The 27,236-nt window shown below is 39.7% G+C and overlaps 3 protein-coding genes across 5 annotated transcripts; 1 reads left to right on the plus strand and 2 right to left on the minus strand.

The window, feature by feature from the left end:
* Positions 1-202: 202 nt before the first annotated feature.
* On the plus strand, positions 203-6,747 carry LOC115736217 (5'-deoxynucleotidase HDDC2). Of its 3 annotated transcripts, XR_007198050.1 has the most exons (9): positions 204-550; positions 1,307-1,431; positions 2,193-2,230; positions 2,945-3,055; positions 3,124-3,203; positions 3,703-3,739; positions 4,198-4,239; positions 6,257-6,420; positions 6,585-6,747. XR_007198050.1 is itself a non-coding variant. In XM_030667791.2 (8 exons), the coding sequence occupies exons 1-8, from the start codon at positions 242-244 to the stop codon at positions 6,322-6,324; spliced, it is 810 nt and encodes a 269-aa protein (XP_030523651.1). In that variant the 5' UTR covers positions 204-241; the 3' UTR covers positions 6,325-6,747. The 3 variants fall into 3 exon arrangements, 2 of the variants coding, with proteins under 2 accessions (XP_030523652.1, XP_030523651.1); XM_030667791.2 differs by having other exon boundaries at positions 6,257-6,747; XM_030667792.2 differs by lacking the exon at positions 4,198-4,239 and having other exon boundaries at positions 203-550; positions 6,257-6,747.
* A 794-nt stretch (positions 6,748-7,541) lies between these two features.
* On the minus strand, positions 7,542-9,986 carry LOC115736218 (cinnamoyl-CoA reductase-like SNL6). Its single transcript, XM_030667793.2, has 6 exons — positions 9,769-9,986; positions 9,498-9,658; positions 9,189-9,377; positions 8,716-8,869; positions 8,177-8,369; positions 7,542-8,082 (listed from the first exon to the last, which is right to left on the minus strand). Exons 1-6 carry the CDS (start codon positions 9,914-9,916, stop codon positions 8,001-8,003), a joined length of 927 nt encoding a protein of 308 aa, XP_030523653.1. The 5' UTR covers positions 9,917-9,986; the 3' UTR covers positions 7,542-8,000.
* Positions 9,987-17,188: 7,202 nt separating this feature from the next.
* Positions 17,189-23,505, minus strand: LOC115736213 (AFG1-like ATPase). Its single transcript, XM_030667785.2, has 15 exons — positions 23,194-23,505; positions 22,535-22,859; positions 22,365-22,444; positions 21,263-21,360; positions 20,996-21,118; positions 20,758-20,827; positions 20,395-20,481; positions 20,225-20,290; positions 20,014-20,106; positions 19,826-19,882; positions 19,594-19,725; positions 19,403-19,493; positions 18,864-18,952; positions 18,264-18,457; positions 17,189-17,498 (listed from the first exon to the last, which is right to left on the minus strand). Exons 2-15 carry the CDS (start codon positions 22,752-22,754, stop codon positions 17,423-17,425), a joined length of 1,476 nt encoding a protein of 491 aa, XP_030523645.1. The 5' UTR covers positions 22,755-22,859; positions 23,194-23,505; the 3' UTR covers positions 17,189-17,422.
* Between the last annotated feature and the right edge of the window lie 3,731 nt (positions 23,506-27,236).

The following is a 27,236-nucleotide window of genomic DNA, read 5'->3' on the forward strand; positions in this document are numbered from 1 at the left end:
CACACCCAAAAAAAAAAAAAATGCGGACACATCAGCAACCGTCGGTTCATTAACAAAATCAACGGTTCAGATCCTCCCCAGACGGATGAGTCGCATCTAACCGAATCTTCCAAAATTCAATCCGGGGATCCCAACGGACCCAGTCATCACCGAAACAAAACTATTTCCCCCAAAAAAAATTTTTAAAAAAAATCAAAACTGAAAAAAGAGAGAGGCGGAAAAAAAGAAAAAGAAAAAAGAAATGGGAAGCGGCAGCCGAGCCTTCTTCCTCTGCAAACCACCCTCGCTCGCCACCCTCATTCCCTCGCTCGCCGCCGCCCACCGCCTCCGGTTCAGCTTCATCCCGCTCGGCGGACCCCACCCTCCCTCTCCGTCCGCCCCCGCGCCCCGCCGCATGGCCACGGAGGTCGCCGCTTCCCTGCCGGGCGACGCCGCCAGCTCCCCGGTCGTCGAGAAGCAAACCGCTTCCGCTTCTTCTTCTTCTCCGTCGCCATCGCCTTCTTCCGCGTCCTCCGCGATCGACTTCCTCACTCTCTGCCACCGCCTTAAGGTACCTCTCCGTCTCTCTTATAGCTCAGTTTGTAAGCTTCTGCTTGGTTCCTGGAAGTGTGGAGAAATGGAGTGTGGACAGTGATAATCGTGAAGGGGAAGCCATTCTCAGGAAGATCGATGAACTGAAATGGAAATGGAAAATGTATGCTTCATTCTACGGTTTGAGGAAGATAGGACTGACTCAGCTTGCGGATGATTGTCATGATCAGATGGTAGCATGATAGGAGGAGAGAGAGATCGCCTCACCTAATTGATGTAGCTTATTTCGATGGTTTGGTATGTGCTTCGGCAGTTTGATTGTTTGGTTTTCTGATTCTAGGTGAATATCGACTTTGTTGGTGCCTATTATTCAAGGGTCTGCTATGGTAGATTCTGAGCAAATTAGCTACTAATTTGTTGTATGCAGTTGTTCTTTTGTCCAACTTTCTGACTAAGATAAATGCACTTTAATTGGACTGCTTTAGTGAGGGGAGATTCTACTCAGTTATTCGCTATTATCTGATAATGAGTTGCATTTAGTAGAAGGGAAAAATGCGGCCATAAATGACAAGAGCATTGTTCTTGCATAAAAGAGTAAATGTGATAGTTTCTCCCTATACCGACGACCTTTACCTTCATTTCGAACTATCTTTTTGTTTTTGGTTTTGTTGCATTTCCATAGGGTTGGATTCGCGCATGTTGTTTACTATGCTCTCTCTCTCTCTCTCAATCGTGTGTGGTCCATTTGTCACTGCTTGAATTTGAATTGTTTCAGACAACCAAAAGAGCTGGCTGGGTGCGGAGAGATGTAAAGGATCCAGAGTCTGTAGCGGACCATATGTATCGAATGGGATTGATGGCGCTTATTGCTTCAGATATTCCTGGTGTTGACCGAAACAAGTTGGTACTTCTATTAGTTTCTTTAGTTGGTTTATATTTTTGCAAGGCAACATAATTTAAAAAAAGTATTGCTTTTTTATTTTTTTGGACTTTCCTGGATCTTACTTCTGTTCATATCCCTGTAAATATTCTTTCGGCTAATAGGTATTCTAATGAGTACTTAATTAGAAAGAGTATTGCAACAATTTCTTAGTTACAAACTTTTGACGTGGCTTTGGATGGTGTTTTTCTTGTTGATTGCTCAGGCAGAGTAGTGAGAGTCATTGCTTAACAATGAATGTCCTCCTTCATCTACCTTATTAGAAATATTGCGAAATTTCTTTGACTGAAGCTAAGGAAAAGAGGACGAGAAATGTCTTTGAACGTTCAATGTCTTTGCTATGATGTACAGTTCTAAAGGATTCTTTAGTGTCCCCGCTCTCTTTCTTGAGATTTCTTATATTGGTATAGCCTTAAAAGCATGCCTTTAGATGTCAGTTACATATTTAGAAGTCTAATACATATTCGAAGATGAATTGCTGAGTCTATATTTGACAAGCTAACGAAGAAAGTATTGCTGTCTATTATTGATAAATTAATCTGGGCATTCAACCAAAAAATAAATAAATCTGGGCGTTCATTTTTCTTGTTTATACAGTCATGAAGCATAGCCACTAATTATGTGAACACGATCTGTTTTCCTCTTTTGTGCGTGTTACTTTCGATTGAGATTTTTTGAAGATTTTGTAATCTTGTTTTTTATTTCATTTTTCTTATTTCAGGTGTATAAAAATGGCAATTGTACATGACATAGCTGAAGGTATGGAGCTTTTCTGTACTTCAATTCCGCGTTCTTTCCTCTGCTGTAAGAAGATGAAATAAGGTCTTTAGATAAGCATAATCTGCTGAAAGTGAATGCAAGATAATTCCAAGATAGCATGCCATTTGAGGATAAAAGGAACAAGGGGAAGTTCTTTTTACCTGACATTGGTGCTTCTTTCCCGATTAAAGAGCTGTTTTACATGATAGTCATTGTTCTGAGGAATAAGGTTCTGATTATGGTGGTCACCTAGCTTAAAATATTTTTGGATTAGGAACTTTTGTTGTTGAATCTTTGCCCATGGGTTGAGCAATAGGGCTTCGATCTTATGCTATTTAATTGCTCAAATTCAAATGTAAGGAAGCATGTCAATTTTTTTTTTTTTTTTTTGGGGTCGAAAGGAAGCATGTCAATTGAGCTGCAACCTTATCTGCTAGGAAATTTGTGTTGGACAAAATAGGCCTTCTGTATTATGCTATTTGATTGCTCAACTTTACGTGTTGCCTAAAGGACATAATGATGAGTAGTGAGTACGTAACAGGGGATATCATAATGATTAGAATGTAATGTCTTTACTGTGTCATATGTTGATCTGACGGACTTATTGGTTCAATTGTACATGAGTTTACCTTGAATAGTTTATTTGTGGAGAGAGTTTGATCACCAAATTATAAATTGTCACTATTGATCTTACCTCTCAAATTTTTGAATTAGCTATTGTTGGGGACATAACCCCTTCTGATGGCATCTCAAAGGTGGAGAAAAGCAGAAGAGAGAGGGAAGCATTAGATCACATGTGCAGATTACTTGGTGGAGAATCACAAGGTATCCCTTGTGTTCCTTTCCTGGCCTGAATACTTGTGGTTGCTTCACTTACCCAGTTGCAATTTCAGCAAAGGAGATAAATGAACTATGGATGGAGTATGAGGCAAATTTATCACCAGAAGCCAAAGTTGTTAAGGATTTTGACAAGGTACAGGTGTTTACCTTTCACATTCAAAGTTGATTTTCTCATTTAGTTGGTTAGGATCTAAAGCCTTCAATACGTTTGGAATCTCTTCAGCTCGATAAGCCTAAAATATTTTGCTGATAACATGAGCTATTGGTGTAATATACTAATCACATACAATGGAGGCTCACTTTGATGGGCTCGTAGAAGTGGCTAAGTCATTAGATAAGTGCATCAGTGAGCGCAACATGTAATGTCCAGGACATGACTAAACATCTTTTTGGACCATTGCAAGAGAAACTGCGACCATTTCAAGTGAAGCCGTTAAACAATTCAAATGGTTTGAAGAGCTTGTGATAGTGTACATATGTGAATGCAAGCACATCATATCTAACCAGATGCTTCCTTTTTAGTGATGCAAAGAGAAAGATGAAGTTGCTCTTTCTGGACTTATCATTGTTGTAATTAACTTGATAAATGTGTCTGACATTTTTTAATTCTAACAATCCTTCATGTCAATTAGGTGGAGATGATACTTCAAGCCCTGGAGTATGAAAATGGTAAGGCCTTTCTTCTGTGACAAGGGGTTGAGATGAGGAAAATACTTCTGTACCTTTTTCTCCTTTGGATGAGCAATTCTTTTTTCTCTCTTTCTCACTCCACATTTCGGTGATTATCTGCTCAATAGACTGAATTGTTTTGCAATATTGTGGCATTGAAGGTTCGGAGAAGATTAGTGTCTTATTTTGTTAGAAGGAGAGAGATCTGGCAATATGAATATGTGGATGCTAATTAGCTGCTACTTATGCAAAATGCTATTTCCTTTTCAATTCTTCTTGGATGCTAATTGGCCTCTATGTGGATGCTAATTAGCTGCTACTTGTTCACTTTAGAATAGCTGCTGTCAGCACCTTTATGTGAACTATTGCTGGATTGTTCTTTGCAAGCAGAAAAAGCCTTTTGACTGTAATCTTTATCAAGTTAGGGTGACGATTCAAGTGTTTCCGTCTTTATGCAGAGCAAGGAAAGGATCTTGACGAGTTTTTCATGTCAACTGCTGGTACGTTTATATTCGTTGCTGTTTATGAACACTTTCAATATGTTTGCAACTGGACTGAACATAGAGAAGTGAAAGCAATGATTTCATCAGCATTTTGTGCATTAGGTGTAAAGCTTTAAGGGAACATTGCAAGCAGCCCACTCACCTAATTTTGTTGCAATTTGCAACCATGATTCATTTTTGCTTTTTCCCTGATCTTTGAGTTTCTTGCATTATAGGTTTCCTAGTTCTTGAAAAGCCAGAAATAGCTTATTGATTATTGCAAAGCTCCCCTTCTCAACTCTCAATCCCCATTAATGGCCATTTCACCCTTCCTATCAATTTTTGTCATCACCATAGTTCGTTTTATTTGTCACAAATAGGTAACTACGAGATCATATTGTACTGTTGTTATTGCTTATTTTGATTAAGGTGATAATATTTTTTTCAGTGTATTTCCTGGCAGTTTCACTTTATATTTAGGACAGACACCATCATCTCAATTGTTATAATCTTACTTCTCTTGTTAAATTGATAGAGAGGAAGGCTGTGCCTTAAATAACTTTATAGAATTGGAACAACGGTAAAATTTCTAGCAAAATCTTGCCAAGTCTATGATCTTCTTAATAGCATAGTGCTTCTTGCATTGTGGCTTATTATTTATTTTTATGTATAAGAATGCTGAATTTGACTTAATGATAAGGCTTTAGACTTATTAAAGGTATAGTGGAGAGAACTGGTTGCAGGTTCGACTGATTTTATTGGTCCAGGTCTAGGTTTTATATAGAAATTGCCAAGAATTTCACAAAGATGGAAAAAGAAAAAAATTGAAATAAAACTGCTCCACGTCCATATCTTGTCTTTTTACCTCAATCATCGTTATCTACGTAATAGTATTAATAATGTATTGGAACATACTACATTCTTTAATGGTGTTGTGACATATGATGTATTTGTTACCTTTCCTTCATATTAATTTGATGATTGGCACTGACCTTATAGATATGTATTGCTTTGATAAGCATCACCCAATATTACTTGTTTTTCTTATCAAATTCTTCAATGAAAACTTTTCTTATATTTTTGTCTATTATGTCAAAATACCCAATCACTCTACTCCAATATTCAGAAAAGGTTGCAGCTCTGAATTGAACTGTTGGCATGAAAGAAATGTGAAGTAGCTTATTTTGGAGCCATGTAGGTAAAGGCAAGAAAATACAGTCTCTTCCTTTTTTCAAACTATAAGCATCTTTGATCGTTCTAAACTTATAATTTTATTTGTTTGTATCTTTGTTAAGTCAATAGGGTACTTGTTTGAGAAAGCTTAAACGATGTAAATTGCATAAGTATGGAATGATAGTTGAGGGAGATATGTACCACGAATTCTTAGGGCAATTTTGGAGCAAGACTTGCATGCAGCCGATGCTTGTAACCTGCTCGCCATTACATCATGTGGGTCCTATGCCTGGCCCACATCATTTAATGGATGAGATTTAAGTGGGCTCGCCTGCTCTGGGTCCATACAATGATTTTCAAAATTTTGGCTACTTTATTCATGTATTTATTGCAATAGATTAGGGATGGGGTGTTGTGGCAAAAATTGAAAGAAAAGGGAAGAAGCCTCCATTCTTTCATTATTGAGTAGGGTTATTTAGAAATTACTAAAACTTCCCTCATTGCTATAGATATTTGATATGAAGAAGAAATTCGTCACGGAAGTTTCACTTTATTGGTGTGAAACTTTGTGATTATGTAGGGGTGAACGCTATTAGTATATGATTAATTCTGATTGATCGTTGAATCTCTTATATATGTTCGAGGCATGCATTTACTTTCTAAGCATGCATGATGGAATCTTTTGTTAATAGTTTGGTTACGTCAGCACCTCTAGAAAAGAGAAGTTAATTTTTGGGCTGTTGTCTGACTAACCTTTCGTCCTTACCTAAGTCTATCTCTCTCATAATCTTGCGTCAATCGCGATTAAGTTGATCTCCTCTTCGAAGTTCTCTGGTCACAGTTTTCACCATCTTCTCTGCAGGAAAATTTCAGACTGAATTGGGCAAAGGTTGGGCATCAGAGATAGCATCAAGAAGGAAAGGGCAGTAGTTAAATCTTTTTGGAGCTTTTCAAATTCGAATCTTCGGTACTCTCGACAAGTGATATGATCGTCATGAGGATTAATGACCCTATTCCAGTGAAATGGTTGGTGGCATCTGCTCTCTCTCCTTTTCCTCTTTGGTGGGGGGAAAGAGAAGTCAACGGACATTGCAAAAATAGGGAATTAACTTGTGGCTCATTTGTCCTGGAATGTGGCCATTCTGATTATATGTGACCTTTAGCTTGAACGAACTTTCAAATGCTTACAGCCGCCATCGCGCGAGGAATTTGGCCTTTGCTAAATTGGAAGGCTCTTTTCTCATCTGGTTCCGTAATGATCCCAATGTTACCTGCTGCACGTTTCGATTCCAGACTTTTCCGGGATCTTTAACTAAAGCAGATCCTTGGTTTAACTGGTGTGCATCTTTTTCGCTCTAAATAACGTTGATTTTGACATGCCGTAGCGGATTTTGTCTATATACCTGCACTTACATCTCTTATTAGAAAGTTTGGTTTTAGGGAAAGAATCGTCTTCGGTTGTATGTAGTATAGTTCAAAAACTTAAGTCGCCGAAATAAAATTGAATATTAAACCTTTTGAAAATTTGTCTATGTACTCTATCTAGCTAATTTTGGCCGAAAATGTCAAGTGTCTTGCTAAGGTCGGCGCTAGCGTGGATAGTTTTTGTAATTTTTATTATTTTTTCTGGATTCTTTTATATGTTTCTTTCTTTCTTTATTTTTTCATTTCTCCACTGGTCGCCATGCCTCGGGAATGTCCAACACCGGCTGAAGGCAACAATCGGCCTCAATGGCTTCGAGGGAGCCTCTATTGAAGCTGGCTAAGCCGCTACTTGCCGGATCTCGGTAAGGTGATCTCACTCAAAGCCAGCAGAGGCGACCTCGCTAGTCATCGCCTTTAGCCAGTTGCTAGCCATCAATGGAGGAGAAAGAATAGAAAAAAAATAAAATAAAAAAAGAACAATAATAATGATAATAAATTGTAAAAATTGTTCATATTAGTGTCAATTGTACCACATAAGACGGCTTGCGTCTATGTCCGCGATTTCTGGTTGAAATTAACCAGATAGAGTAGGATTAAGACTCAATTGGCCCAATTGAAAGATTTAGAATTGAATTATCACAAATGTAGCAAGCTTAAAACTTTTTTGGTAATTCTCTCGGTGATCATGATTTGGATGCATCAAATATAGGAATTGCATGAACTAGACCTGGAAATGAACTGATATAACTTAGTGAAAGCAAATATATTTTATGAAATTAGATCCTACATTCGCGTAAATTGAGTTCTGATTTTGCACATTTGCACGGACCTCTCAACTAGTTATCAATAATCGGATCGTCGAATTCTTAGTCAGTTCGTCCTGTCCAAATTGGAAACCCCAAGGTCTGGTTTGAGAAGTCCGGAGGATGTCCGGTGAGGAAGCAAATGTCTTGTCTTGGTAGTGAATCTTCTCTTCAGATGTTCCTCGCGGTGTTCCTTACTTACTCATGAGATGATTGTTTTTCATGTTTGTTATTTTATTCTTTTGGAATGCAATCACTTACCATCACCATGAAAATGAACCTAAATGCAACTGAAAATGGACCAAGAATACATGTACTTTGACATATAAAGCAGAGAATACTAGAAAACAGGGGAAAAGGGGAGAATGCATCAAATCCTCAATACGCAGTTCCTTCAACTAGTTTGTCCAACTTCTTGGTCCTCAGCCTCTCGGCGAACACCTCGCTGCCCTGCTCGTACCTGCATCCGGAAAACAAAAACCCGCTGTTTACCCCGCGCGAATGAAGGCAGTTTGCGACTCCCTCAATATCGATATGCAATCGGGATCTCATACCTTGGGGGCAGGGATATGAGAGGGCTGAGCCGCTGCGCGATCTTCAGGGCTGCTTCTTCGGTGTTGACCACCTGGTTGAAACAGAAGTACCGGCCCCGCGTGGAGGGGTCCTCTAGCGCCCGGATGTGAACGTCGGCTAGGAAATTAGTGTCGACGAATGCGAGGACGCCACTTTCGTACATCTGGGAAGCCCCTGCACGTAAAATTTGATACTTCAGCAACATGTTCAGTTCCTATGCACTAGGTAGAAAGACCATCCCCTCATTAAAGTCCCACGAGCGGCTTCATCCAATCGATTTAGACACGGTTTGTTGCTACCCGCTCTTTTATTCGTAACCCAATCGATGGCGGACAAAAACCGCTTGTGCGAGAAAACGAACGCCTCGCCTTACGATCGAGAAGTCTATCCCTTCGCCACTGCTGCATCGCGACCCGGCGGGGGTATTACCGAGTAAAATTCATTGCTAGTTCTTCCTGAGGAACTGCTTGAAAGTGTCACGTAATAAGGAAAAGAAAAAAGGGTTTGAAAAGAGTTAAACCTTTGAGGTAAGCCAATGTGGATTTGGGATTCTGTTGGGCCACAGAGGGGCCTAGAACGAGTCCGCTGTTGATGGATACCATGTTGAGCATCCGCTCCATGGCCAGAGCCCACGCCGCCTGCTCCGACAACGTCTTCGACAGGGCATGCCACAGCTGCACCAGTCAAATTTACACCAAAACAAAACAACCACACATTCTGATCCAATCCCAGTCCAAAGAACGAGTCTACCCAATAAAAGATCAACGGAAACAACGAGAGCAGTTAAGGACACGGTCAAAGAAGCTGAAGGCTTCTGGCCGATCACGATAATCGAATCTCTATCGATGGACCCGTCATTAGTTTTCCATCCTGAGTCGCCCGTTAATCGAAGAGGCGCCGTCGATCGCGATAAGTCGTTCGTATGATGCTCGTTAAAATGGGGCGGAAATCGACATCAACTGAATCATTAGATCCAAAAGTGGTACACGGTACCTTCAACTTCCTGCAGAATTCCGGGTCGCTCCAGGACCGCTCGTCCACGTCTTCCTGGGACGAGATGTTGTCTTTCCATATCGCCGCCGTGAGAGACGAGCTGAAGACAATCTTGTCAATGCTGTTGGTCCGCGCACACGCCTCCACCACGTTGATCGCTCCTCTCACCTCCAAATCCACATTCTTCTCCTGAAAAATCAAAAAAAAAAGAACCCAAAAAATCGAATTTTTTTCTCTTCTCAAACCAACCAGATGAATTGACGATTCATTTTGGTTGCCGATTTAATCTGTCTTGAAGGGTTTTCTCACGTCGTTATAACCATCTGAGCTGTCCAAGCAGCAGAACAGAGCAGAGCAACCCCTCAGAGCTTCAAGAATGCTCCCGTAATCCAACACTTCCACACTGTAAACCACCAGCCTCTCTTCAATCACCGCCATGTCCCGAATCTTCTCCACTATCTCTCTCTCTCCTGCCAAAAAACGCAGCAAAGAGATGGAAAAGAGAACACCTTGAGCAAAGAAGCAATCGGACCTCAAGAGGGTCCTCAAAAAAGACGCTGAAAATTGGAAGAAAACTTGCCATTCTTCTGAATTGCGGCATGAACATGGTACCCTTTGCTCAGCAAACCTTGGAGAATCCAAAACCCCACGTAAGTCGAGGCGTCGAGAACGCAAACCACCGGCTTGTCGCCCTCGGCCTTGTTTGCGCTCGCGTCTTCTCTCTCCATTTTTTTTTTTTCCGTTTCTCGGGCTCTTCTTTCTCTGTTTCTTTTCGGCCTCTTATGTCTGCTGATTGACTTGTACTGTGTTTATAGGAGAATGGAAGTGATGGGTGCTTCATCTTCTTTTTGGAAAGGCGTCAGAGAGGAAGAGTTGGTGAACTATTTCGTTTCACGTTCTCATCTGCTCACAATCTTGAGCTCGAATGACTTTCTTACATGCTTTGCATAGCAATTGCTTGAGAACATCTTTTGATTTTGAGCTTCTGAGAAGATAAAAAAAAGATTAGATCCAAGTGGGTTTCCTCTCGTTTCTTTAATTTGAGACTCAAATTAACAAGAGAGTGGTAGAATGTTCTCTCCAATGGAAAAAAAAAGTGATCTTTTTCAATGAAAGATTTCGAAATAAACTTTGAGGGTTTGCTTTGGACGTAATTTAAAACTGGAAAACACCTCAGGTAACCGAGCAATTGTAAACTCCGTATTCTCTAAATTCACAGTGAATCAGTACCAACACATCGGATCAAATAACGTAAATCTCTGACGTCCTTTAACATTTTTCGTTGATTTTTCCATTTAATTTCTTCTTTCTCGGAAAAACTCGAATAACGAGATCCATCAATTTCCGCTTCGTTTCACAACATAATTAACAATCTCAATTTGGGTGGCGGGTTAAAGAAATGACTTTATGGATCCGAAAGATGGGTAGGTGCTCCTATTTTCTTGAATTTCCCACATGCATGAGAGTAGATTGGGGAGAGCTTTATACGCAAGAAGTTTTTTTTTTTTTTAATCAGTATTTTCAATTCCAAGCAAGGCTGAGAAAAGGCCTCGTAGATTTATTTTGGTGAATAGCAAGCGAGCTTGGCCGTTGGTAGGTGGAGAACGTGCAACTATAATTTGTTGTTGACACGCACCCTAAAAAAAAAAAAAAAGGCAATGAAGGCAAATTAAAAAAAAATAAATCTTTCCAATATGCGATAGAACATGTGAAATGAAGAGTAGGGTTAAAGACATAGAGATCAAATATGAAAATGTTATGACGTGTGTTGAGAGGCATTCATACATATATACATATATATATGATTTGAAAAATATTTTTTTCTTAAAAAGTGATCGCTTGTATGACTTACAAAAACGAATGAACGAAAAGAAATTTCATCGTTCATGACAAAATTTTTACACGAAAGTTATTGTCGGTAATGAAAATACATTTCATTGACTGATTGATTCGAGTGATACGAGCGATCATTTTCATAAAAAAAAAAATTCAGATTTTTTTTTAAATTCTCATGATTCCTTAAAGTCTTTTACGATAAGAAGGAAACTGATCTTTAATGTCATACGCATTTAATGTCGAACATTTTGAGGGGGCATGGAATTATGAGAATGGTTGATACCAAATTTATTCTCGATGCACTTTCCGAGTTAAAAGCACATCCGAAACACCCTATCTTGATTGACAAAAAAAAAAAAAACAGAAGAGAACTAAAATTGGTATGGGGAAGTCAAACCCAATAAATGAAATTTGGCTACGCATTCGATTGGAATGCCATAGAATATATGTTCAAATCGCGACATACTTTTCTCAGCTCAAGTAAATTTGGGGATCAGTCTTCAATTACGTTTCGAACTGAAAGTATCCCGCCGCACGAATTAAAAGTCCCGAAACCACGTCGTATGTTGTTGGACCGAGCCGTGATATTTTCGTGCTGGGCCCCACGAAAGTGGCCCACGTGCAATAATTGTGGCGCGCTTTTAGGCTCTCTTGGGGGGGGGGCCACAACATGATATTTGTCCATGACAAGATTTGGACGGTGGAAGGGGCTTGGCAACTTCCTATGTCATATGATTCTCACGCAAGTACGTCCCTCCACGTTTTCCTCAATTCAGTTTACGAAAAAACCCTAAAAAAAAAAAAGCACAATGTATCAAATAATAAAGCATATCCCGCCAAGATCTCTTCGTTAATTGGGAGAAGAATCCGTCTCAATCACGCCCCATTCGCCCTCCGAAGGAATATGTGCTTCTAAAAGATTTTTTTTATATACTGTGCCCACGCTCTTCGACGGGAGTTCTTTTCACCTTTTCTCTCATGGTACTGCTTCGCTATGGATTGCTCGTAAGTATTCAATCTTGGAATATGGTCTTTGCTTTTCTGTCACTTTTTCGAATCAGTTGCGAAATCTTTTCATTTGGATTTGATTACGATGAATACAGCAAAATAATAATAAAAAAAGGGCCCAATATGCAAAAAAAAAATCCTCCAATTTTACATATCTCCCATTTACATCTAAAACTTTTGTCTCATAAAAAATCTTTAATTTTTAGTTTTGTCTCGATTTTACCAGCTTAATACAATAAAAAAAAAAACCACTTTAGCATACGTTATAATTATATCCAATTTTTTTTTTGTCTCATAAAAAACTCACAACTTTTACTTTCATCTCGGTTTTACTACGATTAGCCTTACATCCGTAATTACCGTTAGTTAATCCTACGTGACATTTCTACGTAGTTAATGACTTACACATCAGCAAAGTTGACATAAAAAAAAATCTAGAAAATTACTAAAAAAATCCTAAACCTATTATAACAGTGGCAATTCAGACCTAAATATTTTATAATTATGTCAATTCTGTTTATCCTGCTAATTTTGGTCGGCTGACGCTGACATGGACGCTGGCCGACCGACAACCTAATATTTTTTTATTTTTTATTTTCTTTTTCTTTTTTTCTTCTCCTCTCCTCTTCTTCCTCCCTCCCATCTTCTTCCTCTTTTCGGAAGCGAAACCACGTCGTAGCTTAATTGAAGAGAACAAAACCGCAGAAATCGTCTTCACCGTGTCATCGACCGCCGAACCAAACACGTATGCTCAACACTCAGAACCAGAAACATAAAAATGCATGAACACCCAACTAGAAACACCAACTACGAGACCCGGCCGCGCGTCGTTTCCTGGCCTAAGGAGCTTTGAAAAGCACATGAGAGACAAGGCGGTGTCCGGAAACCGAACCGCGGGATCCTCGTCACTGTCGCCGCCGTGGAGGTTCAGCGACCGATTCAGCTTCGAAATGACGGTGTCCGACGATCTCCACTTGTCCTCCCCTTCTCCTCCATTTCTGATTGCACAGGTCCGGTCAAGGGTTTCGAGGTGACACGAGAGCGATGTGAAGAGATTTGTGATTTCTTGGATTGAGCTCCCCGTTCATGGCAAGCGAGCGCAAGAGAGAGAAATCGGGACCGCGATGCTTCGCCTCGCCATCTCAAATCTGGGCGAGACAAAGCAAAGCTCAACCTCGTCGACCCCTGGCGAGACCGTCCTCCCTCTGAAGAAGAAGAGGGAAGGGAAAAGAAAAGAAAAGAAAAATAAAAAAAAAAAATAGAAAAGAACCAAAATAATATTAAAAATATTAGTTCTCTGGTCGGCCGACATCAACGTCATCACCAATCGATCAAAATTTGCTGGTTTGGATTGAATTGGCACTATCACAAAATGTTTAAGAATAAATCGGCAAAAAAAAAAATTAGTGTTGAATTAGCACAATTACAATAAATTTTAAGACTTTTTTGATAATTAAAAAAAAAAAAAAACCAACTTCTCTCCTTTTGGCTTTTCCTATACATTGTCGGGAGATACAGAATCACTCAAGACGATGCGTTTTGGATTCTTCCCGGCACTTAACAGCCCAAAGAGCGACAAGACGTAGAGATCTGATTATTTGGACGAATAATCTCAAATCTTGTCATCCTTGAAAACTACTGTTTTCGATATTGTGAAGATTCATTAGTAAATTCGATGAGAAAATTCAAGCCATGTAGGATTAACTAAATGTTATTATAAACAAAAGGTTGTCGGTAGTAGAATCGGGACAAAAGCAAAAGTTGGAGAGGGGTTATAAGATAAAAAAAAAAAGTTGGATATAATTGGGACAGATACTAAAATTGAGGGGTTTTTTGGGTATTAGGCCGGTAGAATTGAGATAAACGTAAAAGTTGAGAGCATTTTATGGGATAAAAAAAAATGGATATAATTAGGACATAAAAGAAGAGAAAGAACTTTACCCCCGAAAAAAAAAAAAGAAGAGAAAGAAAATCAAATAAAAAATAAAACACGAAATTTTTCTGTTGATGTTGTGCATGTAGTTACGGGATTTTGCGTAACCAAGTGCAAAGCCTCCCAAAATAATGTTTTGCCCTCTCAATTGGGGTATAAAGTCGGAGACATTTAAGTGGTTAATTAAGGTTCATGGGGGATTAGAGTGAGTGCTTATAATAGCCTTCAAAAAAATGAAACGACTATTGTGTCACAAAAATTCTTAAATTTGTACATTCGTGCCACATTTATGCCAAACTAATATTTGTGTCATAAAAAATATCAAACCGGCATATTGGTGTCACATTTACCCCAAAGAAAAAGAAACGGCAACCACAAAAAACTCTCAATCGGCACATCGATATCGCATTTACGCCAAACTAATTTGGTATCACAAAACCTTCAAAATTGATACGCCTGTGTTATATTCGCACCACATTTATCTCAAATTATTATAAACTCGAGATATTTTGAAGGCAAATTTGGCACGGTTACACTATTTTGGGTTAAATGCGGTACTAGTGTATTAGTAGCATGAGAGTTTATATGATACGAAATTAGTATTAGTTAAACACAATACGGGTGTACCGATTTGATATTTTTTGTGGCATCAACCAAAGAAGAGATTGAATTGTTAAAGAGCAATAAAAGATGTGCTGAGAATGGACAAGTGAGTGGATAACCCTCTACTGGAGTTTGGTATACCAACACCCATACCCAGCATAGGGACTATCAGTACTTTAAATCTTTCGAGGGTTTCATAATCGTTTCAAAAGTACGTGACACAAACAAATTTGAGGGAAATTTGCACGGAAGGACCCGTACTTTAGTAAACCTCGATAGTGCTCCATGATTTCGGCTTCTTTTGCAATTTTCACCTTGGGGGTTGACCCTTTTCTGATGTTGCCACCTAGAAAGAGGTTGGCACCGATGGCGGGAGGCCAATGCCTTGGCTCAACTCCTGGTCGTAAGCGGTCGATCCTCGAACATGGTGTCGGCTTCTGCTCCTACGGATCATTTTGAAATTCTCAGAAGTTGAATGGGAGCACATATGAAAATCTGAAAAGTCGGAGCTTGCTTCAAATTTTACTGAACTGTAGAGATATGTGTCCCCAAAGTTCGCTGTGTATCTGTTATACTTTAGCTATCCAAAAAGGATAATCGGAAGCGCCCTCCCGACACCTTGCCGGCGCCTGAGAGAGAGCCTCCTATAACCATGCCGGATGACCCATCTTCAGGTTCTTCAGAGCTCGAGCAAGTGCCCGCAACTACCGCCACACCTTCAGTGGAGCCTACCTCGTCGGTGGACTCGAGCATCTCGGTATCTCTCTCCTTGTTCTTTAGTTCCTCGCTACTCCTCTAGGATAAGACAGCTTCCCTCTCATCTTTGAGATTGTCTTTGTTCTTCTGCTACCTTTTGCGAACCTAAATTCTGTGGGGAAGCTCGGTCTAACCCTCAGTGGCAGCAAGCAAAGTCTGAAGAATCACAGGCATTAGAAAAGATTCATACGTGGGACTCAGTTGATCTTCCCCAGTAAGGCTACTTAGGCTGCTAATGGTTTGTGAGATCAAAACAAACTTCGATGGATCTGTTGAATCCTAGAAAGCACGGCTTGTAGCTAAAGGCTTTCCACAGTCGTTCTGCATTGATTGCAAGGAGACTTTTGCCCATGTTGCACAACTTATCTCATGCGAAGCTCGTTGCGGTTGCATCAACGCCTCGATGGAATTTATTTGAGATGAATGTCAAGAATTCATTCTTGAATAGCCATCTTACTAGGAAATTATATATGAAACCTCTTCCTAGGCTACGGTTGTCCTCTCGGTAAGGTTTGTCACCTCCGGAGATCCGTGTATGGATTGGAGCAGGCACCACTTGCATGGTATGCCAAATTCAATACTAATATCGAGCAATTTGAATTTCTATCTTAGCTCTCAAAGACGAAGCATTATATGTTCGCAAGAGCAATCAAGACGTTTTGTAACCTATGCTTTATGTGGATGATTTGATCATTATAGGAGAAGGCTTAATGGGAATTGCTAAGCTAAGACTAGATCTCAGTCGTCCTTTTGGGATGAAGTTTCTTCCGGCTCAATTGACTATTATCTCACTCGAGCCAAGCATGGCTTGTCGAGAGTAGGCTTGATTGACCATAAGGTCTGTCCTGACCTAACATTCTCGATTCATACCAGAGAGTTGAGTTATTTCTGCTTCTCATTCTATTCGCTACGCTGATGTAGTACCTATTCCGAGTCACATTATGGACCTTGAAGTATGGTCTTCCCCATCCTTCCAACACTATCCTAGGGTAACATGCCTACTTGGGGGGTGTGGACTATACCGCGTCTTAGAGCCGTATCTGATTTTCGCGCTTTGGCAAATAGTAGTGCTCAAATTCGGGTAGAGATCAAAGGCCTTGAGCTATAGATCAAAGCGGCTCGATAAGACTCCATACCTAGAGCTGACATGCCTGACCGTATTGGCTTTTGGAAGATATGGGTACTCCTCTAAAATGACCCATTAATATCTGGTGCGACGCCACCTCGAAGGTTAGATCAACTGAAATGTGACATTTCATAAGCGCGCTAATCGTATTGAGAACGACTATCATCATACTCGACAACATTCTTCTTCGAGGAACTATTGATCTTTCCATGTCTTTTCTACTGATCAAACCGGGGATGGTCTTACAAAGGCCTCCTCCCTCTGCACAATGCTTCAGTTTCTTCTTCAGAATCTAGTTGGTTTCCTTGAACCGCCTCGAGTCCAAGGCAAATTTTACAACATTGCCAGAATAGTACAAGGTTACTCGGTCTGAATGAGATTCTGATTGATTCTTGTCAGATTCTTTTTTTTTTTTTTTTTTGCCCTGCATATTATATGGGTACAAATCGTCAAATACCCCAAAAGTATAGTGAATATTTTTTTTTTGGTCAAAATATAGTGAATATTTCATTAATCCGTGATTTACTTAATTAGGTGGGCTTCTTTGTCATTAAATAAAAAAAAATGCCAAACAGATCGTGGCTTACAATTCTTAACCTCACACCCCAACAAAAAAGTCATCCGAATTCGCTTATTTTGGCTAGAACCTTGCTATATTTATAACATCAAATTTCAAGACAGTCATCTCAGGATACAGTGAACGGTGACCATAAGATCCGATTAGCATAATCTCCTCCATTGGCTGAAGCTGTCCCTCTAAAACCATTTGCTACAGCTCCCATCTAAGTTACAACAGGCCTTCAGAGGCAAAGAATCGGGAGTTATTCCGCCGGCTCGAATCAACATCGGGTAGACGGTTAGTATAGTCACCAAAGCCATACCCGTCCTAGCAAATTATTAATGCTTACAACAGTTTGATTGCCGGCCTTTGAGTTTATTGTTTCATCCTGTTACGGTATTTGCCTCGCTACTTTATTCGGCGATGTGCTTCCCCGACAACATGGCCGTGTGTTGCTCTAGGTACTCCTTGCTGTTCATCTCCGTTAATCTGCACCAATACCTCTTAATCGGTGAAATCACCACAAATGATCATTTGCACAAGAGGACACTCTAAACGAATCAGCTTAATCATTACTAACTGGATAAGAATGGACAACTCGGAGGGTCAAGCAGCATCAGAGGTCCACAGTAAATCTATGGTCAAGCATGCCAATAAAGACTACATGCACGGGGTATCTTGAAGATCTAATCAACGGAACGAGGTACCGCTAATCCGAAAATAATGCTCTCAATCAGGTACAGAAACTATCAAAAGCAGCCACCTTCCACCACCGAATGCCAAAGAACAAACTTTCAGCAATTTCAGCAACATAGTCCGGCTTATTCAGTCATGAGCAAAGTACACCGTAGCTTTAGAGGATGAGTTAATTCTCTGTTCTGATGATAAGATCATTAAGGTACACAATTATAGGATTTATAACTCATAATCCCATGCCATGCATCTCTGCCATCCACCAACAGTTGTCCACATATTGACATATAAGTATATCCATGGAAAAGCACAACTTATCACGAATTTTAGATGTATTAGCAGCACAAGACGACGCTTAGTGCCTCACTAGCCTCAGTGGAAGAGGTAGCCTCAAATATTCACAGAGATCTCCAAAAATAAGTGAATCAGTCGATAGTAGTTAAACCAATATAAAGTAATTGAAACAACACATTTTGTTTTGCGGCGCGGAGTCTGCAAATCGTTTATGATAGCAGTCATTGATAAAATACTCTTAATAGTAAGCAATGGAGGTTTGCGTACCGGCTAATAGTGCGGTCTTTAGCGAATCCGAGTTCATTGTCAACGCAAAGGTCCAAATTGTCACTTCTCCTTGACCTCGAAGAGGTTCTAGGTGACATCTGCTGTGCATCTGCAATTGTCACTATCCTATCCAAAATTTCATGTGGGCTGCCCTCAGCCGTACACAGTAGCCTAGCCTTGTTTTCATACAATACCTGGAAATCAGTCAGGTAAAACGTAGTTAACTTAATTGCCTCCCCAAAAACTTCCCATAAACCTAACCCTGAGAGAAAATGAGCCAACAAAAAGGACAAATTCTAAAAAAATAATCGATTTTGCTATCTAAAGCAAAGCCTAGGCTACTGGGTACCCACTTTAACTTCCAGTGTGAAGATTGTGTTTTTCTTTAACTGATCCCCAAAGGGCATCCTCGACAGTTTAAAAATATCATCAGACTATTTACCAGATACGGTCCCTAAGGAAGAAAGCATATTTCTTTGAGATATACTACACATTAATGAGGATAGAGGGGTTTAAAACAACCCCAAGCAAATTGTGAAGCCAAAAAACCGAAATAATATAAGATCTCAAAGAACAAACTTATTCAGATTTAAGGCTTACATCAACTAAAGTGACAAACCGATAAGCTGCAGTCCTATTATGCAGTCCAAAAATTGGCACGCCATCCAATGCCAGTGTGTGAAAATTCTCTATGAAACAAAAATAAGAATGAGAATGTAACCCAAAATCTGACAAATAGAATCATCATTTAAGATAATAATGAGAAGGCACAAAGTTGGCACCTCTAACAGTGGAATGAAGAAGAAACATCTCCAAGCTCTTTATTGCTCTACCTATTTCAATTTAATGATTGGCATTTTGGATGCCCCTAGCTTGAGTAGGATCTACTAATATCCATTTGTCAATTTATTCAACCTCATAGAAGACCATAATCACGATTTTTTTATCGTTTCTGTGCCCACGCAAGAACGATAGCTATCAAGAAACTTGATAAACAAAAGACAGAAGGTAGCAGTTAGCATTATGACATGTATACATTCCCTTCAGTTTGATTAGTTTACTCGTTGCATAAAAAGTGGTTTTAAGTTTGTCAGTGCCTAGACTACTATCACTTCTTAAAACACCTAAAAATGACTTACTGCATAAACCAAAATAATCTGCAGCACCAAGAGGCCGATCACATAGTTCCTCAAAGGGAAAATAGGCGCATCCATTAGCACCAAGCGGAACCTAAGCAGGATACAAAGTAAAGCAGTCAAGGGAGAGAACCACAAGTAGCCTCAGATATAACAAAAGGATACAAGTGGTCACTACATTTTGTGGCACATACCTTCAGTTTGCGTCCCATTACGACTTCAACCTCTTGAGGTCTTGCGGTTGTGTGTTCCCCAATCAAATGCTGGAACTTTTGCAGGAGATATGCAGATGAATTGTCGCCAACAAAGTATGAACCTTGCTCTGCCTGAGATTGGACATAAAGACAAGTTAGGTATAGAGATGTGTTGTTTGTCAACTGAGTGGCAGGTGTGGAATTCTGTGAAGAGAGAGCTAAGCAACTGCACCGAAGTCATCTTTCTGTAGTCTACAAGAGATCCAATTTCACGAACTACACATCTTTCCTGCATAGAAAGGACACCAGAAATGAATTAGAACTTTAACTTGAGCAGATGCAAGAACAATACATAAAAACATTAAACTTGAGCAGATGAGTGTGGCAAGTCTACGAACTGACTAAAGTAAATACACACACCTTTAAAGCGGCAATGAACGGCAGGAAAAGATCCCTCTGCAGTCCACCTTCATAGAGATTATCAGGAGCACGATTTGAAGTTGAGACAAGTATCTGTAGTTGCACCACAGTAGTTAAAAATATATGACAAGTTTACAACTATCCAGCTTGAATTTTTCCAATTTAATGATGCGTAGAAAGATCAACAAATCCCAGAAAGGTTGTCACTTACGGCACCATTAGCAAATAGATGCCTAAATAGACGGTTAAGGATCAAGGCATCAGCAACATCAGTTACCTGGTCCACACAAAAAAGGAACCATGCCACTAAGAGACACTTAACATAACTCAGATAAGATCCAAAAGTACATCAGCCTCGTTAGAATTCCAAATTTATTATACCATAAATTCATCGAGGCATAATAAAATCGCCTCATCAGATATTTCTCCTGCAACAACTTCGAGCGGATCTGCCACACCCTTATGTTTCTGCAAGGATATAGAATTAGACAAACTTGGTACAGATAAAGTATCTGTACGTTAGATATGGCTGAGGAGATCAGCAACAAAGAGCTTCAGAGCATTCATATGATCGCCATATATGAAATACACAACTTATTTCTGTTTAACTATTAATGTTAGAATATTCCAGGGCTTAAGTGCCATACACAATTGAAGGTCTAAAAGAAGCAACCGCCAAGCTCAATTTGGAAAAAACTAGTTAATGACACTTCAAAATAAGAAAGAACACACGTATATTCTTACTTGCAAGCGACCATGGACATTTAACATGAAGTCATGAAAATGGATCCTCTTTTTCCTCCAATTTCCAGGCCTATCATGAAGGGCACATCAACATTCATCAGTAAAGAAAGATGAGAAAAGTCAATCGGAAATGAACATGATAATGTCACCGCAATTTTTCCCTCAAACCATCTCAAATACTGCATAACATCTCTCGAGATGATCCAGTAAAATATTAAATTGGCAAATCATAACTTACAGCTCATTGAAGAACAAGTCCATCAACATGGTTTTTCCGGTGCCTACCCCACCATATAGGTAGAGACCTTTCACAGGTGAGTATGTACTCTGCGGCATAAAACGAGACCACAACCACCGACTCCTAAAACACAAATTCAAGAACTTAGTTTTTGAGAAATGACGGGCAAAAGAATCGTTTTTTAACAGTAAAAATGACAAGGGGAAAAGTTACTGAAATTGGAGAAAGAACTACAATGACTAAGTACTGAGAATGTTGACCCAGTACCTTCCTGCTTTCTCTGAAGAATAACGATCCAATCTACAGGCATCAGCTGAAGCGACAAGCTCATCATAAAGTCTCTGCAGCTCTTGTAGAGTGCCCACCTAAAATAATCACAATGTGCACGTCATTCAACAAAAAACCAATTAGAAACAACTGCACACAGTAAACTCAAGCCAATCTGGAAAGTAATTTGTCTTATGGCATCTAATGAGTGATGCGACTGAAAACCATGAAATAGATAGATTTTCGTTTTGGCGACTGCCAACATTTTGAAACTCAACTCAGGAGTTGCATTCCCTATGCACCAAAAAGTAATAACAATTTATCTACCATAACTAGAGCTGAAAACAGAAAATAGTGAGCACAGTTCAGCTTAAAAGTATGAAAGGTGAGGAAAAGGATGCTTCAAACAGCTACTGTCTCACACCACTGTAACAAATGCCCCATATTTACCTCATTTTTCCTGAACCATATTCATGTGCATCCAGGCACGAACGATGCATCCAACTGGCAAGCTAATCGTATGAGCTTCATTATTTAAACTGCTAAACTAACAGAAACTTCTCTTTAGATTATCTTACTCAATATCACTTCAATTAAAGGTCATTAACAGTGTAACAGATTGAGCATATAGGAATCAGTGTTTCTTATTCGGCATTAGACATGTGAATCTTATAAATCAGATAAAACCTTCATGTTCAGAATTAGGTAACGGTCTCCCACATATAAAGGTTCAGCAATGCGCCTTTCCAAACTTAAATGAGCATGTCCCTACTAGTTCATACTTTCTGTCGTTTAGAACTTATTTAATATTCACTAATTAAAGATCAACTATGCTATATCCTTGTAAAAATTCTCTCTAAATAGGAAGGAGAGGGGGTAAAACCAATGATGGAAAAACACAGAGCAAGGTCATGTTCTACAAGATACGCTAGGCATTTGACACTCAATTGAACATGCACCGCTTGAGTGCTAGTTTCACCATTTTTGGTAAATCTATTTTCACATATCAATTGATGCACATACCAACGCACACTGGTGGAACCCATTAGTTATCAGGAGGCAGCAGACTTTTGTTCTTCTACTGAAGCTTGACGCATCATACCTGGCACATATCACCATCCACAAGTTCACCCGCAGCAATTCGACGGTCATACTCGATGAGCGGCCCCGCTCGACTTGCATCTGCAGAGAAACAAGTATAGCTAGGGATACAATTCATGGCTTACACTCAATCGAAAAGATTCACATCATATGCATCCAGAAAGAACAAACCTCCAGTACTTATTTTAGCAGCATCGACAGAGAGAGCTCTTGAATTCTCTAAGTTAGGTTGTCCAAATACAGCTATTTCGTCATAGCACCTGGGCAGCCTTCGTGTTAAATTCGAATAGACCAATAGTTTGTGTCTCCTGGAAAGATTACAGGGGTGGTAATAATGTCGGTGCCCGAAAGCAGCTCGAGATTGGCGAATTAACCGAACTACTGCTGTCATCTTCAATTGGAAATCGACGGAATGTGAAGTTCCGCCACCCCAAATCTCCTTCAAGGTGGATGAGATTTAGGAGTGGTTTTCAATGTCGCAAATTGACGCAAGATCCTGAAACAGTGAAATATTTATAAAAAAAAAAAGTAGTGAAAAAGCAGAGGATATTCTTGATCCCGCTAGAAAACAACTGCGCGAGCACACAATTAAACAAACCAGCGCGAACGAAGCGTAGTTACAGTCTCAGAGAACAAAAAGGCCATTCTTTTAGTAACCGCATCTCGAATTTAATCAAACGAAGAAGAAAGTGCAACCCCACAACATCATCTTTTCCACAATACTCATCAAACCCAATACCATCCAAGAATCTCCACAGACCAAAACCAAAAACTCATTGAAATAGCACACAAGCCACGATCACAGAGAAACCAATGGGTCGAGAATTTACCCGAATCAAGAAACGGGACGCTCGAATGGCCAACCATGGAGGGTGTCACCAAGGAGAGAAGAAGACTGATCTTCCACGAGAAGTCAAGTCTCTGGCCCAAAGGGATAATCGCGCCGACGAAAAATCGAAAAGCCAAAATATAATCGCGCAAAGGAGTGTCTTGAAGATGGGTCTTGGACTTTTGGCAGGAGATTTATAAAAAAAAAAAAAAAAACATAGATGGGTCTTGGCAAAAACAAAGACAGCAACCAAGTTTCGTGGAGGTCCTCGAATCCGATGATAAACTTGAATAACGAGCCGGAGAGAGAGAGGGGGGGTTGGTCGGGCTTTTACACGTTGGTCAAGTGGCCTTTGACTCGTAAATGCCCCACCCCCACAGATCATAATGTTCCCCATCTGCACCCCATCCATGGCTGTCCTCCTCGCCGTTTCTGAGCGTCCCCCGTTTATCCATTTCAACACTTGGCGCTTCGGAAGCCGGTGGTAGATTTGCAATGATCTTTGGATCGGATCATTAGTTAATTTTCTAATCATCTATGCAAGATTTTGATAAAATTTAAAGTAAGGACCTAAAATATCTTTCGATTTTTTTTTAAAATAAGTGCGTGAATTGACTTGTTTTAAATTAAAGCACGAAGTACACTCATTATTTCGAATAATGATCTGGCCAAAAGTATTTTCATCATCTACATTTTCTGATTTTCTTTTCATATTTTTCCTTCCTTTTCACCTAAATTGGCCCCAGCGTGCCTAAATCACATTAAGCCATTGTGTCGTTTCGCTCTTAACAGCGTTTGATCACTTGAATTGAAGATAAATCGGCATAAAAACTTCAAATGAAAATGCTCCACAATTGCACAAGATTAGCAATTTTAAATCTTTAGAAGATTGAGGCTCCATTTTTTTTGGGCGAAAATTAGATAATCTGGTAAATATTTTCCTAGAAGTAATCACATATGTCGCTTGAAATAATTAGTTAATGAAAAATCTTTCGTTACCAATAATTATTTGTGTCTAAAAATTTACGAAAATTATAAAATTATTTTTCGTTCATTTATTTTTATAAATGATTTAATCCGTCTTTTAATTTTAAATTATTAATTTTTTGCGAAATAATCGGACGCGCTTTCCAATGCTCGTAATTTCTTTCATCTACGTCGTTTCCTGGTTAAGCCAAATGAGACGTTATCGAGCGTGCGATCCACGTGGAGGAAAAGCCCGTCACCGTCATCACGAAAGGCATCGCCTTTCCGGTGGGCCACCCCCCCACGCCAAAATAAAAGACGCTGGCCGAGGCTACGCCACAGATCGGACGGTTCAGATTGTTCGCCGGAGGTTTGCACTCGGGCACAGCGGAGGGGCCCCACCGCAGCCATGTTTTGCGGTGGAGATTGGTGGAGGAGGGGGTTGGTCGAGCGCCAATCGTCGCTGTAAATACAAGAGATTCTCGGCCATTGCTGTCCGTCGGCGTCGCCTGAATGGACTTCACCTGGTCCATTCCTTGTCTGTTCTAATAATCTCCGTCTCTCCCTCTCTTGGCCCTGGTACATTACCGGAGATCTCTAATTATGAACTTCAGCCCGAGAAATGGTCGGCTATCGGCAACGACTTCGAGCATGTTTCGTTTTAATTGGATAAATCTTGAGCTCATGAAATACTCCACTAATCTCATGAACAGGATAACAGGCGAGCGAACCAAAATATGAAATTACCGACACTTAGTGACGTGAGGCACCGAACCTATTCCATACGCCTGATCCATGCGAACCCATTATAAAAACTAGCCACCAAATCCAATCCACCTAAGGTGCGTTTGTTTCAAGGAAAGTGTTTTTCGGAAATTGATTTTTCGGACTTTCACTCATTTGATTCGCCGAAAATGACGAGTTAACGGAAAATGCTTTCCCATCAAAGAAAAATTTGATGTATAAATTTAGAAAAAAGAATTCTTCAATCTAAAAAGGTGAAAACACTTTCTAAAATTCTTCTTTTGAATTTTTTAATAATTTATGTATTATTCTAATAATCAATGTTTTATTACATTATGTTTTATTTTTAATATTTTATCTTTTAATTTAATATTTGATATCTTTACTATACTATGTTTTCTTTTTTATTTTTCTTTTGTTTCCTGTTTTTTTCTTTTCCGTCGCACTGTGACCGGCTGTGTTTGTGGCTAGTCGACGGCCATTCGAGGCCCGATGACCGGCAAGGAAGAAGAGGCAAACAAAAAAGAAAGAAAAGAAAAGAAAAAAAGAGAGAAAAATAGAATTAAGTTAAAAAATTAAAATATAATTTAAAATACAATTTATTTATTTTTTTGCTCTAGATAAAGTATGAAGTTGAAATCATTTTCAAAATGAGATCAAAATACCAGAAGACATTTTCGGCCGCATTTCACCAAGCGAAGAAAAACTAACCATTTTCTTAAAAGGTGATTTCACAGAAAGTCTTTTCCTTCATCATGAAGTTTTCTACGAAACAAACGCACCCTTAATGTGTGTGCGCTCGCTCCCGAGCACTATGGGCCGCCTCAAGGTGGTTCAACAGTGCAGCGACGACAGTGGCTCAAGCGTGATGGCGGTGGCTAAGAAGGGAAGAGAGAGAGAAAGAGAAAGTGTTGAGAGAGAGACTCTTTCGAGCTAAGTTACTTAGGTGTAAATTTTCTCGAAACAACCTACACAATGACACGAGGATGGTACATGAGAAATTCACAGCTTCTACCCTTTGGTGTTCAAAAAGAAGTGGGAAGATTTTGCTGGGACGATCCATCCATCCGTAGAAGAAGTAGCCGACAGACATCAAAGTCTCATGTTAATCCTATTCTTCCAAACCGAGCCAAGCCAACTAATAAAAACGTTTAAACAAGGGCACAAAGCTTTATTTTTATCTTTGCACGTTTATTAGGACAGTGACTTCGAGTTTGAGCCGACGCATATGCTCATCAGCAGGAGGAATCTGCCATGGATATTCACCTTTCCCTCTTTTGTATCTTATTAATATACTATGAGAAAAATTACCCAATCAGTGATTGATTTGTTATTGTACTGATGCAAAGTTATTTGTAATTTTTTTAATTTGGCCAATTTAATCCTAAACCTTTGTGTGAAATTCCATTGTGGTCGTTCTGGTCAATTTTCATTGGAAATCACCGACGTAGCAGTTTGCTTATTGCCGGCCGTCCTACGTGACCCACCACCGCATCTGTGATTTCCAGCGGAAATTGGTCCCAAATATTACGTTGAGATTTAGCGCAGAGATTTAGGATGAAATTGACAAAATTAAAGAGGTCATGACTGAATCGACAACCATTTAATAGGTTTAGAACTTACGGGACACGTCCCCATGTAATGCGTGTCCATATAAAGAAGCAGATCAAATTCAAGACCACTTTAAAGTTCCTTTTAATGAAGAATTTAACAGGGAGGTCACTTGTTCGGGTTTCGTCTCGCGAATTATCTCATTGGAAAAATGATCGCTTTTTGTAAGCGATACAAGCTATCGTTCTTAGAAAAATATTTTTGGAACGATTTATTTTTTTGCGAAATAAAGAGAGCCGCAGTATCAACATATAGTGATTTGTTTTTATAAATGAAAAATTATTGTTTCCTGCACATTCATCTCATGGAAAGATAATGGTGGGCCTTGGATCACACGATGCACAGGGCCCTGGGATAATTGCGCTTCGTTTTCTCCGTGTTTGTAAAGGATCGCATCGCATTGCCAGTAAGTCCTTTTGCTTTGAAAGCCTTAAGACTTTGAAGGACAACGGTACAGGCTCGAGAGCACGAACACCATGTCGAATGCGAACTGGAGACCGAGTAGAGAGAGAAGCTGAAAATTTTCTGATCTAAGATGACGGCTCCGTGGCCGGCGGAGTAAGAAAGGTCATAATGGAGATTGGCGATCATCGACGCCTAGTTTGTGTTGATCCACTACTCCTCACCGGCGCAAGAAAAGCTTCTAAAAGAACAAGATAACACTAGGGATGACCACATAGCCGACAGTGCCCCAACCATGCGAAAAACCTAAGGCAAAACCCC

The sequence above is a fragment of the Rhodamnia argentea genome, chromosome 4, assembly GCF_020921035.1.
Source record: "Rhodamnia argentea isolate NSW1041297 chromosome 4, ASM2092103v1, whole genome shotgun sequence".
NCBI classification, from domain to species: Eukaryota; Viridiplantae; Streptophyta; class Magnoliopsida; order Myrtales; family Myrtaceae; genus Rhodamnia; species Rhodamnia argentea.